Source organism: Ornithorhynchus anatinus, chromosome 2, assembly GCF_004115215.2.
Source record: "Ornithorhynchus anatinus isolate Pmale09 chromosome 2, mOrnAna1.pri.v4, whole genome shotgun sequence".
Lineage (NCBI taxonomy): Eukaryota > Metazoa > Chordata > Mammalia > Monotremata > Ornithorhynchidae > Ornithorhynchus > Ornithorhynchus anatinus.
In genome coordinates, this window is record NC_041729.1 from 22,132,163 (window position 1) to 22,147,261 (window position 15,099).

General features: G+C 45.8%; 1 protein-coding gene across 3 annotated transcripts in view; it reads right to left on the reverse strand.

Annotated features, from left to right (window-relative positions):
* GGT1 (gamma-glutamyltransferase 1) overlaps positions 1-15,099 on the reverse strand; it is a 96,934-nt gene that overhangs the window by 63,114 nt on the left and 18,721 nt on the right. Inside the window, exon 1 of one of the 3 annotated variants that reach the window (XM_029048010.2) lies at positions 13,387-13,523. The exons of 1 other annotated variant lie outside the window; for it this stretch is intronic. In XM_029048010.2, the coding sequence (XP_028903843.1) occupies positions 13,387-13,490 (104 nt within the window). In that variant the 5' untranslated portion in view covers positions 13,491-13,523. Of the gene's footprint in view, positions 1-2,817; positions 3,039-13,386; positions 13,524-15,099 lie in introns of those variants that run through there. One more of the 3 variants, XM_029048021.2, reaches the window with a different exon arrangement.

Here is a 15,099-nt window from a genome sequence, read left to right on the forward strand (position 1 = left end):
ACCAAGTCATTTAACCTCTCTGTGCCTCTGTAAAATGGGGATTAAGATCGTGAGCTCCATGTGGGACAGGGATGTGTCCCACCTGATTAGCTTATATCAGCTGGGCAAATAAGCACTTTAAATACCATAAAAAAATTTTCTGGTGGTAGGGGAAAATGGCCTTCATAGCTGGAGTAGGAGAGGCAAGTTTGTAGTCCCCTGAAGATGGTAAACTCCTTATGGGCGGGGAGCAGTCCACCAACTCTGTTATATTCTACTCTCCCAACCACTTAGTACTTAGTACAGTGTTCTGCACACAGAAAGTGATCAATAAATACCACTGATCCCAATATACTGAATAGGAAACATCAGAAGAATTACCAATATCTTAGGTTTCCTTTCTAAGCTACTACTTCCCCACCCTCACATTGATAAAATTTAGTTAGGAACGATTTTCAAACATAAGAAGATTTGCATGCTTTCCCCCTCTGCCTTCCCCAACCAACCCCAGTCTTCCTTCAGCCACAATCTGTTCACATTACCATGGCATAGTGGATAGAGCACAGGCCCAGGGGTCATAAGTCAGGGGTTCAAATCTTTGCACCACCACTTGTCTGCTGTGTGACCTTGGGCAAGTCACTTCATTTCACTGTGCCTCAGTTAACTCATCTGTAAAATGGGGATTGAGACTAAGCCCCACGCAAGGCAGGGACTGTGTCCAACCGGGTTTACTTGTATCCACCCTAGCACCGTGCCTGGACAGAGTAAGCACTTAATGAATACCTCAATTATTATTATTTCCCAGTTGGATTGAAACATCACATATATCACAGAGCAGTGAACATTAGTATGTCTGGTCTACACTTTTTCTTTCACTTCTTCCAGCTCCCATCTTTCTTGGAGCAGTAGAATAGGCATTCATTCATTCAATCGTATTTATTGAGCACTTACTGTGTGCAGAGCACTGCATAACAACCCCTTTCTTAATAATCATGATTCCACAGGTCACCCTTTCCCAAAGCTCTTTTCACAGGAAACTCTCAGCACTCTCATTCCAATCCACTCACTGAGGCAGCTGTCTCATAAATGCCTTAATTCTCAGCTCAATGATCACATGGAACCCTCTGTTCCCTTTGTCTTCATTTTTATGTAAAATGCTTTTCTTCCAGCAGCGCAACCCAGTAATTAGCTCCTAGTCAATCATCTAAGGTGGAGCTGAACCTTGAGGTCCAGGCTGAAAAAAAAGAAAAAAAAAAGAGGCCTAATCTGTCCTCCAGGAGTACGGGCAGAGGCCTTGTTGGTATTAATAGCTTGTCTTTATCCAGATAATAATAATGGTATTGTTAAGCACTCACTATGTGCCAAGAACTGTTCTAAGCACTGGTCACTGATAGGTGCACTGGTGGATAATGGGGAGACAGTCACAGGTGGAGCAGAGGAAATCAGAACCTCTGAAGAGCAGAAGGAGAGAGAGAGAGAGAGAGAGAGAGAGAGAGAGAGAAAACTCAGACGCAGAGGAAGCAAGAGACAGTCCTAATTGTAGAGACTGACTGTAACGGGGGGACAAAACCGGAGGTGAGGAGGGACAGATGGTGTTGCGGAAGACAGGAAGGGCCTCTCGTCCAATCCCTGCCAAGCGCCCTTAAGGAGGCAGAAATAACTCCAAAGACGGCATGCTGACCAGGACCAAGAAGGATGAAAAACCAGCTGGGGAAAAAGGAGGAGGAAGAAGCACAAAAGTATGACACAGTGGGGTGAGCTCTGGGAAGGAGTCATCAGAGCCACCAAAAGGGGTGGGAAGGGGACAGGAAAGGGGCAGGGACTCCTGTGAGAACAGAGGTACTGACAAAAAGAGGAGCAGTGACACTTAGGCTCAGATCAAGTTCTCCTGATACAATCTAAAAGGAAAAACACACAGATCTGTACAAACATACCAAACAATGGTCAGTGAACTGAAAGAGGCGGGTTGGGAAGCTAGACTGGAGAAGCAATGGCTCAGCTGTCTTCTAATGAGCATTTTACCATCAGCCTGCTCTCACCTCTTCCACCTACAGTCCTGGAGAAGGCTAATTTAGTTTCTCCTCACATGAGAACTTCATGCTTCTCTGGCAAGTGGCATTTCATCAGCCAACTGTGGTTAGATCATTGTACTAAGCACTTAGAAAAGTACAGTACAACAGAGTTAGTAGACAATACCTGCCCACAGGGAGCTTACAGTTAGAGGGGAGACCAATAGATCAAGGAAAGAGGAAATAGAGAATTTATTCTAGTTTCTCTGTGGGCTCAACAGTTTTTGTCTTCTATTGTTTCATCTTCTACCCTTTCCCTTGAGTTTCTCCACTAGGATATCAGACTACCATCTTCAGAAGTTTCTGGCCCTGACCTTCCTTGCCTGCCCCTTCTCAGTCTCCACATTCTGCAAACTTTGCCTCCTCTTCTGCTCTGGCCATAGCTGCTTTCTCCTTGGCTTCTGCCCTCCAATTTTCTCTCTCCTCCACAACTCTCTGCCTCACAAAGTCCTCTGACTCTATACCCATAAATCTCCCATATAGGTAAGAGCTCCAATAATTCTCCCTAGTTTGATGGTGAGAAGAAACCTGAGAAATCAACTATTTAGGTAACTTCTCCCAGGATCCTGGGCAGGAATTCAACCCCCTGAACTCTGCCCCTTTCATCTTGGTGCTTAGCTTCTAAAGAACCCAAATAACTACATACCCTTCCCCAGTGAACTTCAAGGGGGCCAGGATTTGCTATTTGAATCTGCCGGAGCCCTTTAAACTTGACAAGCATGTTTCTCCAACTTAGCATCTTACTCTTTCGGGGAGTGGGAGATCTTACCTCTCACCAGCACTGTGGTCTGGTCCTCAGGTGACCTTTTCTCTCTCTCTTAAGTCTCCTTCCTGGAGAAACAGCTGTCTCTTTCCCCAGCAGACACAGCTTCTCTCTCTCTTTCCAGAGCTCCGTTCTCCTCAAAGTCAGAAGCATAAAAACCTGCACAAGTCTCTTCCTAAGCTAGCAGCAGCAACCTCCTCCCAGGCAGGAACTAAAATCCCTCTTCTCCTCCCACCGGATTCTAATTTACAGCTCTTGTGGGTTAGTCAATGGCCAATTAATTACCACAAAGAGGGGAATGTAGCTGTGTCTTTTACCTTCTCCCTCTTCTCAGTAGCCTGAGGAAGTTTTAAAGGAACATGTTTCACTCTAGTGAAACCAAATATTTATTTTGGCTGGACGCTGCACAAAAGCCCTCCATAGACATGGAGCGATATTTGGTCACTTCATAATAGCATCCCAGACCATGGGTACTCAGAGGAAGAAAGAGAAACTGGCATTTCTGTTCTTTCTTGTGGCTCTCATAGTAGAGGGAAAGACAGCCTCCACTAGATCGATCTTCAATCCGATATTGCTTTTAAAATATTCATTGCTGGTGTTGGGTATGGGGAGGGGTTGAGGGAGGAAATAGGGATCAGGAGTGCCAGGTATCTGATTATCTTGTATCTACCCCAGTGCTTAGTACATAAATGCCACAATTATAGTAGTAATAATAATGTTGGTATTTGTTAAGTGCTTACTATGTGCAGAGCACTGTTCTAAGTGCTGGGGTAGACAGAGGGGAATCAGGTTGTCCCACATGGGGCTCACAGTTAATCCCCATTTTACAGATGAGGTAACTGAGGCACAGAGAAGTTAAGTGACTTCCCCATAGTCACACAGCTGACAAGTGGCAGAGCCAGGATTCAAACCCATGACCTCTGACTCCAAAGCCCGTGCTCTTTCCACTGAGCCACACTGCTTCTCTAGTAGTAGTAATAGTAATTAGTAGTAATAATTGTATTTGTTAAGCAGTTATGTGCCAAGCACTGTACTAAGCACTGGGGTAATCAGGTCCCATATGGAGTTCACAGTTCAAGTAGGAGGAAGAACAGATGAGGGTACTGAGACACAGAGAAAATAAGTGATATGGCCTAGGTCACACAGCAGGCAACAAATAGAATTGGGATTAGAAGCTGTGTCCTTTGACTTGCAGGCCTGTGCTCTTTTCATTAGGCCATTCTGGTTATAATATTATTATTGTTGCTATTATTATGCAGCCTGGGGGAGCCTGGGTGGGTAGTGGGGGCTCACCAGTTCATCTTTACCTCTGAGCTCCCAGGGAAACCCACCTTCCACTAGCATCAGTTAGGGAGGAAGGAAGGGAAAAGGAGAGATCTGTTTTTTTTCAACGTACCGTTAAAATCCAGTATCATCAAAAGGTGGATGGTGAGAGCAATGAAGCGGGAGATAGGGGAAAGGGCTGGAGAGGTTACTCTGAGGGGGAAAGGCCAGAGAAGGCAGATACTAATGAGTGGAAAGAGGTATGACACTGAATGAGTAAATGGTTGAGTAATTAATGGATTCATGCATCATAAAGAAAGGGGAAACAGGAACTGTATAGGAACTGGAAGAGAAGGCTTATTCTGGACCTTAGTATCCAAAGAGGCTTGGGACATCTGAGAAGTTCAATCAATCAATGGTATTTATTGAGTACTTACTGGGTGCAGGTGCAGAGCACTATACTAAGTGCTTGAGAGAGAACATTCCAATAGAATTGATAATCAAGGCTCCTTGCCCTCACAGAACTCACAGTCTCTGGAAAGAGGGTTGTGCTTGCTTAATCACCCACCCAACCTGGACAGGAAAGGTCCTTATCGTCCCTTCTCCCTCCTCACTTGCCAGATTCAAGAAGAGGCTCATGCAATAATGCCATTAAAGCCCTCCTGGGGGAAAGGGATAATTTTTTTAATGGTATATGTTAAGTGCTTACTATGTGCTATGCAGAGTCCTAAGCACTGGGGTAGATGCAAGACAGTTTGGACACAGTCCCTGTCCCACGCAGAGCTCACAGTCTTAATCTCCATTTTACAGTGAACCGACTTACCCGAAATTACACAGCAGACAAATGGAGCAGCTGGGATTAGAACCCAGGTCCTTCTGACTCCCAGGTCCGTGCTCTATAATAACAACTATGATATTTGGTAAGTGCTTATTATGAGCTAGGCACTTTTACTAAGTGCTATCCAGCTGACCACACTGCTCCCAAATCTACATCTCCTCCCCTGTTCTCTCCTCCTCCCTTCAGGCTCATATCTCCTCCTGCCTCCAGGATGTCTCCACCTGGATGTCTGCCCGCCACCTAAAACTCAACATGTCCAAAACTTATCTTCTTTATCTCCCCTCCCAAACCCTGTCCTCTTCTTGACTTCCCTGTCACCGTGGATGGCACGACCATCCTTCCCATCTCACAAGCCCGCAACCTTGGTGTCATCCATGATTCAGCTCTCTCATTCACCTCACATATCCAATCCGGCACCAATGCCTGCCGGTCTCATCTTTACAGTATCGCCAAGATCCACCCTTTCCTCTCCATCCAAACGGCTATCGTGCTGGTACAAGCTCTCATAATATCCCGACTGGATCATTGTATCAGCCTTCTCACTGATCTCCCCTCCTCCTGTCTCTCCCCACTCCAGTCTATTCTTCATTCCACTGCCTGGATCATCTTCTTACAGAAAAGCTCTGGGCATGTCACTCCCCTCCTTAAAAACCTCCAGTGGTTGTCCATCAACCTCTGCATGAAACAAAACTCCTCACTCTTGGCTTCAAAGCTCTCCATCACCTTGCCCCCTCCTACCTCACCTCCATTCTCTCTTTCTAGTGCCCACCCCATACGCTCCGCTCCTCTGCCGCTCACTTCCTCACCGTCCCCCGTTCATGCCTATCCCGCCATTGACCTCTGGCCCACATCCTACCGCTGTCCTGGAATGCCCTCCCTCCTCATGTCCACCAAACTAACTCTCTTCCCCTCTTCAAAGCCCTACTGAGAGCTCACCTCCTCCAAGAGGCCTTCCCAGACTGAGCTCCCCCCTTTTCCCTCTGCTCCCCCTCCACCCTCTGCTCCTTCCCCTTCACCTCACCTGAGCCCCCTTTCCCTCTGCTTCTCCCCCCTTCCCTCAGAACTGTGTTCATTTGTATATATTTTTATTACCCTATTTATTTTGCTAATGAGGTATACCTCCCCTTGATTCTATTTATCGTGATAATGTTGTCTTGTTTTTGTTTCGTTCTGTTTTGCTCTGCTGTCTGTCTCCCCCGATTAGACTGTGAGCCCGTCGTTGGGCAGGGATTGTCTCTATCTGTTGCCCAATTGAACATTCCAAGTGCTTAGTACAGTGCTCTGCACATAGTAAGCGCTCAAAAAATACTACTGAATGAATGAGTCCTGCCATCTGGCTTTACTCAGCAGGGGAGCCCAAGTTTTTTTGTGTGTTTATGAGTAGGAGAGGGGTCTAGTGGCTTGAACAAGTCTGGGAGCCTTCCAGCACTGCCCGTAGCCTTGACCACCGGCGCCTTCCCTACCTGGGTAGCAGAGGATTAACCCATAAGTCCTAGCAGCTCTGCAGGACTCCCTTTTTATGTTTGTTAAGTATTTACTATGTGTCTGGCACTGTACTAAGCTCTGAGGTAGAATGGTTGCACTCCCTGTCCCACCTGGAGCTCACAGTATCAAACCCAAATTTACAGATGAGGTAGCTGCAGCACAGAGAAGTGAAGTGACTTGCCCACACAACAGACAAGTAGCAGAGCCAGGATTAGGGATCTTAAAGTCGTGCTCTGTCCACTAGGCCATGCTGCTTGGCTCCTTCCCAGAACCACTGGCTCCCACTGGATGACACCGAGCAAATCATTTCACTTTTCGGGCCCGTGGGGCTTGGTCTGTGAACTCTGCCTTCTGGCTCATGTCTGTTCAGCAGCTGTAGCATTCATTCATTCAATCATACTTAACATTTACTGTGGGCAGAGCACTGTACTAAGCATTTGGGAGAGTACAATATAACAATAAACAGACATATGCCCTGCCCACAGTGATGTTACAGTCTAGGAGAAAGAGATCAAGCCTTTTCTCCTGGCATCTGATGTGCCCCCAGTGACTTCTCCTCCCTCCCTTTTTGGTCCCCCAGACCTCTTCTGTGACTGGCTCCATCCCATCCTCCGGTTTGGCGGCTGACGATGAAATCTGGGGGCTGAGTGAATGAAATACCTACTCAATTGCAGGCTTGATTTAGAGGCTGGGACCCAAGACCAGTCTCCCAGTACCATGAGGATGAAACATTTTCTACTGTTTCTGTCAGAGATGAGAACATAGAAGAATGCTACTATCCTCACCACCCCTTTAAGCAGCTTTGCCAATGCATTCCGATTCATTGCTTGTGGCGGGTGACTTTTATGAGAAATTCACACTGTTGAGTGGAATGGGATGGTGCTTTCTCTGGGGTGTTTTTAAGTTTCTCTACAGAGCTTCAAAGGGATACAGAATTGATCATTTCCTGCATTATTTTTGATGAAAACTTTCAGTTCCAGGCATGTCTCTTAAAATGTATTTGTCTCCAGTTCCCTAATTAGCATTAATTTGTAGGACCTGATTGAAAGTTTCTTATACAACAGCTTTCCACCTCCCACAGAGTAGGCTTCTTGAGTCACCAGGGTTAATGTTTTATTTCCTGCTACTTTCTCTCCTAGAATGCAGAGAATAGCTCCTAAAGAAGCAGCATGGCTTAGTAGACTCCCAGGCCCATGCTCTGTCCACTAGGCTACTCTGCTTCTTTGCGGCCTGAGCCTTGAGCAGACGGTTGCCAGCCTTTCATCTGAGCACCAAACAGGATGGCCAGCATCTATAGGCAATTGAGGCTAATCCAGGCCAATTAGCAGGCCCATTGACACAAAAATCCCACACCAAAACTGCCCCAACTGCACCACCGTGGCCTGTCAGTGATCAGCCCCATTGTGTTGAGATTAAAATTACTAGAATTCTCCTATTGTTCCATCTGTGCTCTGAAGGTTCCCATAAACTTTTCTCCTCTGATCCATTTGCCCCATGCCGACAGATATTAGAAAGATAAAATCTCTCTGCAGAATCAAGGTATACTAATAATAATGATGGTATTTGTTAAACACTTACTATATGCCAGGCACTGTTCCAAGCTCTGGGGTAGATACAAGGTAATCAGGTTAGACCCAGATCCTGTCCCATATGGGGCTCACAGTTTTCATCCCCATTTTACAGATGAGGTCCCTGAGGAGAAGTGAAGTGACTTGCCCAAGGCCACACAGCAGACAGGAAGCAGAGCAGAGATTAGAACCTATGTTCTCCTGACTCCCAGACCCGTGCTCTATCCACTATCCCATGCCGCATCTAGACCCCAGCCCTCTGCCCCATCTCTCCTCACCTCTCCCTCCATACCAACCCCCTCAAGATAAGGTATGATAATTGATTCGTTGATTTACATTCCAGCAACCAAGCCACACTTTCTCACCATCTTGTTTTGCCCCTAGTAAGCACTCAATAAATGCAATTGATCTTGCTACTTCAAATTCATTCCCAAACCTCCCAAGGAGTTGGGCAGACACCCTATAAGCTACAGACTTAAATAAATCCACCCATGAGGCAGTGACTTCACAATGCCTCTTGTCAGTTAGTCTTTCGGTCCAGATCCATGGCCACTACTCTTTTCCCCAGAAGAGAAGCATGGCCTAGTGAATGGAGCATGGGCCTGGGAGTCAGTAGGAACTGGGTTCTAATACCAGCTCTGTCAGTTGTCTGCTGTGTGACTTTGGGCAAGTCACTTAACTTCTTTGGGCCTCAGTTACATCATCTGTAAAATGGGGGTTAAGACTGTGACTCCCATGTGGGACAGCTTGCATCTCCCCCAGTGCTTAGAACAGTGCTTGACACACATAGTAAGTGCTTAACAAATACTCCCTCCCTCCATCAGGCAGATAATTGCTTTCCCCCCGACTTCAAAGCCTTATTGAAGGCACATCTCCTCCAAGAAGCCTTCTCTGACTAAGCCCTCCTCTCCTCTTCTCCCACTCCCTTCTGCATCTCCCTGACTTGCTCCCTTCATTCATCCTCCCTCCCATCCCCACAGCACATATGTATATATCTGTAATTTACTTATTTACACATATTAAAGGTCATCTCCCCCTTTAGACTGTGAGCTCTTTGTGGGCAGGGAATGTGTCTGTTGTATTCTCCCAAGTGCTTAGTACAGTGCTTTGCATGTAGTAAGCATTCAATAAATAAGATTGAATGAATTGATTGAATGAAATACCATAATTAGTATTAAGATGCCCCTGCTCCTTAATAGTAATAACAACAGTATTTATTACGAACTTACTTTGTACCAAAACGCTGATCTGTTCTAAGCACTGGGGGAGATACAAGATAAGCAGATTGGACACAGTCATGGTCACTCACCAGGCTCACAGTCTAAGTAGGAAGGAGAACAGGTATTTTTATCCTCATTTTAAAAATGAGGAAACTGAGGTAGTGAGGTTAAATGACTTGCTCAATGTCACAAAGCAGGATGGGGCAGAGCTGTGATTAGAACACAGGCTCTCTGGCCTGTGCTCTTTCCACTAGGCCACACAGCTTCAACGCTCATGCCAAGGTAGGGTCCTGGGAAGCATCTAGTAACATGAGCAGAGCAACAGCACATTTAATGCTCTGCCCCCACTGCAGCCATCACTTCCTCCCAAGTACCCCTGCTTCCTTCCTACTGCCATTTGGTGGGGGGAGTGCTCCACTCAGGAGCTGCCTCAGGCCTACCTACATCCAGCCCAGGTCTGAGGAGCCTCATTATCATCATTATTAGCTCTATTAAGACACTCACAGCATGCTAAACCCAATTGTTACCCAGGGCATCAGCCCAGATGGCTTCAGTGCTGAGTCACATTTTTCAACACTTCAAACTAAAGGAAAGGGGGAAATGCTAACAATCTAGCCATCTCCCTGCCTCAGAACTGGCAAATCCTGACAAGTAATGACTTCCTCTCTGCTTCATATATCCCAGAGGAAACAGATGGGGCTGAGTATGGGGAAAGTCTTAACAGGGTTCAGCCCCAGCAACTGTAGACAGTTATGTATTTACTGAGCGCTCACTGTGTGCAAAGCACTGTATTAAGTAAATATGTGGAATAGGTACAAAAATAAACAGGGACATTCCCTGCCCACGATGAGCTTATAAACTAGAGGGGGAGACAGACAATATAATTACAGATATGTACATATGTGCTGTGGGGCTGGGAGGGTGGAATGAATAAAAAGAGAGTCAGGGAGAATGAAGTGGGAGAAGAAGAAAGGAGGGCTTAGTGAGGGAAGGCCTCCTGGGGGAGATGTGTCTTCATTAAGGCTTTGAAGGAGGGGAGAATGATTATACGTTGGATATGAGGAAGGGGATGCTTTTCAGGCCAGAGGCAAGATGTGGACATGAGGTCAGCGATGAGATCAAGGTACAGTGAGTAGGCTGGCATTAGAGGAGCAAAGTGGGTTGGGTTGTAATAGGAGTAGTGAGGTAAAGTAGGAGGAGGCAAGGTGATTGAATGCTTTAAAGCCAATGGTGAGGAATTTCTATTTGATCCTGAGGTAACCAGCAGCCACTGGAGTTTCTTGAGAAGTGGGGAAACATGGCCCAAACATTTCTGAAGAAAAATGATTGGGGCAGCAAAGTGAAGCATAGACTTGAGTGGGGAGAGAGAGGAGGCAGGGAGGTTAGCAAGGAGTTTGATAGAGTAATCAAGGTGGGATAGGATAAGTGACTGGATTAACGTATGGCAGTTTGGATGGAGAGGAAAGGACAAGTTTTAGCAATATTGTGAAGGTCAAAATGACAAAATTTAGTGATGGATTGAACATGTGGGTTTAATGAGAGAAGTCAAGGGTAATGCCAAGGTTACTGGTTTTGTCTGACAGAGTCTCAGACCAGAATGGGAGCTTTGTTCATAGAACCAAGGGCCTCTCCAATTACTTGGTCACAGAAGTATTAGGCAGAAAGTGTGCCTGTTTTATTGTACTCTCCCAAGCACTTAGTATAATGCTCTGCACACAGTAAGTGCTCAATAAATACAATTGATTTAATAATGGCCCTTACTATGTGCCAAGCATGGTATTAAACTCTGGGATAGATGCAAAACAATCAGGTGGGTTACAGTCCCTGCTCTTCACAGAGCTCACACTCTAAGCAGGAGTGAGAACAGATATTGAATCCCCATTTTGCAGATGAGGGTACTGAGGCACAGCAAAGTGAAAAGCAACTTGCTCAAGGTCACACAGCAGATAAGTGCAGAGTCAGGGTTCGAACCCAAGCCCTCGGCCTCCCAGGCCTGTGCTCTTTCCACTAGGGGACACTCATTCATTCAATTGTATTTTTTGAGCATTTACTGTGTGCAAAACACCGTACTAAGCACATGGGGGGGGAGGGGGGGAGTACAATATAAATCTGCCCCTTCTCCACCTCTTCCTCCTGGACCAGCCTTCCAGCCACCGAGGTGTCAGTGGCTAACACCCAGCACCCCTCCCAGTCTCAATTAAGCACCAAAGACAACCAAGACATATCATTATTTTCATTCTGGGCTGGGTCATGTCTCAGAGGGCTGCCTAAAGGGGAGACAAGCAAACCACTAATGCTGATTCACCTCCACCTTAGACCCGCAATCCCCAAAGGAGCAGATACTATAAACCATCTCCTCCCCTCTTCCGCCCCACCCAACTCCCAGCAGGGAAACCTTCACTGATCTCAGCTGAGGCCAAGCAGGCCAAATACCTGGATAATTCAAGCTTCAGATGGGAAAGATTGCTTTTCTTTTTAGTGGTACTTGCTAAGTGCTTACTATGTGTCAGGAACTATTCTAAACTCTGGGTTTGATGCAAATCAATCAGGCTGGACACAGTCCCTGTCCCACGTGGGGAATCATAGTCTAAGTCGGAAGGAAAACAGATAAAGAATCCTCATTTTTCAGTTGAGGAAACTGAGGCAATTATCAGAAATAATAATTGTGGTACTTGTTAAGCAATTGCATGCCAAAAACACTGGGTTAGATACAAATGAATCAGGTTGGTCACAGTCCCTCTCCCACAAGGAGCTCACATTCTTAATCCCCATTTTACAGATGAGATAACTGAGGCACAGAGAAGTGAAGTGACTTACTCAAGGTTAAACAGCAGGCAAGTGGCAAAGGTTGAATTAGACCCTAGGTCTCTGACTTGCAGGCCATTGTTCTGTCAACTAGACTATGGTGCTTCCCAGGCAAGTGGGACTGGTATAACTTAGTGGTAAGAGCACAAGCCTGGGAGTCAGAAGATGTGGGTTCAAATCCCAGCTCTGCCTTTTGCCTGTTTTGTGACCTTGAGCAAGTATAACTTCCAGATGGCTCAGTTCCTCATCTGAAAAATGGAAATTTAATACCTGTTCTTTCTCCTGCTTAGACTGTGAACCCCAACTGGAGCAGAGGATCATGTCCAACCTGATTATCGTATATCTACCCTTGCTCTTAGTACAATACTTGACACAAGCCCACAACCTTAGTGTCATCCCTAACTCCACACTCTTATTCACCCCACATAGCCAATCGGTTACCAAAACCTGCCGGTCTCACCTTCATAACATCGCCAAGATCCACCCTTTCTTCTCCATCCAAACTGCTACCACATTAGGACCAATCACTCATCATATCCTGACTGGATTACTACTTCAGCATCCTTTCTGATCTCCCAACCTCCTGTCTCTCCTCACTTCAGTCTATACTTCACTCTGCTGCCTGGATTATCTTTCTATAGAAACGTTAGCTGGCCATGTCTCCACCCCCCCAAAAGTCTCCAGTGGTTTTCTACCAACCTCCATATCAAGCAAAAAGTCTTCCCTACTGGGTTCAAAGCTCTTCATAACCTTGTTCCCTCCTACCTCACCTCCCTTCTCTCCTTCTCCAGCCCAGCCCCCCCACTCCACTCCTCTGCTGCTAACTTTTTCACTGTGCCTTGTTCTCGCCTGTCCCGCCATCGACCCACGTCCTACCTCTGGCCTGGAATGCCCTCCCTCCTCAAATCTACCAAACTAGCGGATTTGTATTTCAGATATCTACTGAAAGCTCACCTCCTCCAGGAGGCCTTCCCAGCTTAAATCCCCCTTTTCCTCTCTGCCTTCCCTCCCCATAACCCCCACTTGCTCCCTCTGCTCTACCCCCACTCCCCATAGCGTTTGTGTGTACATGTACATAGTTGTAATTCTATTCATTTTATAAGTGATGTGCTTACATTTCTAATTCTATATATATTGATGCTATTGATGCCTGCTTACTTGTTTGATGTCTGACTCCCCCCTTCTAGACTGTGAGCCCATTGTAGGCAAGGATTGTCTCTTTTTGTTGCTGAATTATACTTTCCAAGCACTTAGTACAGTGCTCTTCACACAGTAAGCACTCAATAAATATGATTGAATGAATGGCATATATAATAAGGCCATAACAAATACCACTATTAATATTAATTGAGAATTTAGGATACTTTTGGTCCTCAGTTATCCAAACAAACCATACCTTTCTTTTTTCATAGTTCTTAGAAACTGGTTTGCCCAGTTTGAGGAAATACTTCTCATTGTGGAATTCAGGTCCAGATACACTGCAGCTTTCTCTTCCTCCATTCATTCCCTCTTAGTGCCTCAGTTGTTCTCTAGCCTCTCCTCAACCTTTAATCTCCTCCAGAGAACCAATCCCAGAAGTCTGTCCATCAACAGGCTTGCCTGATGTCACTGACTGAAAACACTTGGCCTGATGTCAGTTGAGTTAGCAAAACTCTAAACAGGTGGTGACAAAACTGTTCATTACTTCCTTGCACAGGGGAGTAACTCCATTGGATACCAGGGGGCGGGGGGAAATGGGAACAGAACATTCCAGCTTTAAGCCACTTTTTTCCAGATACTGTTAACTAGCCTGGGCCCTGGCTGAGACTGTAAGCACCGGACTAAGTAAGTCCTGAGTGGATACCAGCAAATTGGGTTGGACTCAGTCCCTGTCCCACATGGGCCACAGAGCAGATGAATTAATTGAGGCTCAGAGAAGTGAAGTGCAAGGTCACTTCAAGGTCTTTGAAGTGTTGCAAGGTCACACAGCAGACAAGTGGCAGAGCGGGAATTATATCCTATCTCCTTCTCAAGTCCCAGGCCTCTTCATTTTGCTGGGTCAAAAAGCACTTTGTAGTCTCTATTCAGGTCCTTCCCCACTGGGTCTAGCCCTATTCTTTGGATGCCAGCATGACTTTTGAAGAACTGGATTGGGGTATCTGGGAGTAAAGACCCAGTGTGAATAAACATTGTGACTTAGTGGAAAGAGCACAGGCCCAGGAGTCTGAAAACCTGGATTCTAATCCTGGCTGCCACTTGCTTGCCTGCATGACCTTGGACAAGTCATTTAACTTCTCTGTCCTCATGCGTAAAATGGTGATTTGCCATCCTTCTTAGACTATGAGTACTGTTTGTATCCTGTTATCATGCATCTACCCAGCACTTAGTACAGTGCTTGGCACACAGTAAGTGCTTAATAAATACCATGCTTATCATTATTATTAACATAAAAATGGGAACCGTGTGTCATAGAAGAGAGCCAGAGTGTGAGTTAATCCTTTCTGAAAGGAATCCCTCAAGAAAGTGTTTTTCCTTTCTTCTAACCTAGATTGTGCATGAAGGTACTGCAAATACACTTATATCTGCAGATGATAATTGACTGGGTTGCTATCGCTTTGGAACATAAGGATAGAATATGAAAGAAAACAGCATGGCCTAGTGGAAAGAACATGGGCCTGAAAGTCAGGGGATCTAGGTTCTAATGCTGACTCTGCCTCTTGTCTGCTGGGTGACCTTGGGTGAGTCACTTAACTTCTCTGTGCTTCAGTTACCTCAGCAGTAAAATGGGGATTAAGACTGGGAGCCCCTCGTGGGACATGGACTGTGCCCAACCTGATTAGTTTGTATCTACCCCAGCATTTAGTACAGTGCCTGGAACATAGTAAGTGCTTAACAAGTACCATTAAAAAAGTCACTTCTCTGTGTCTCAGTTACTGCATTCATAAAACAGGGATTAAATCTTCTTCCCTCTGATTTAGACTGTGAGCCCCAGTTGGGGCAGGGACTGTGTCCAGCCTGTGTCCAGCCTGATTATCTTGTATCTGCCCCAGGGCTTAATAGAGTGCTTGGCTCATAGTAAAAGCTTAATAAAACTTTACTGATTATCATTATTCATTCATTCGATAGTATT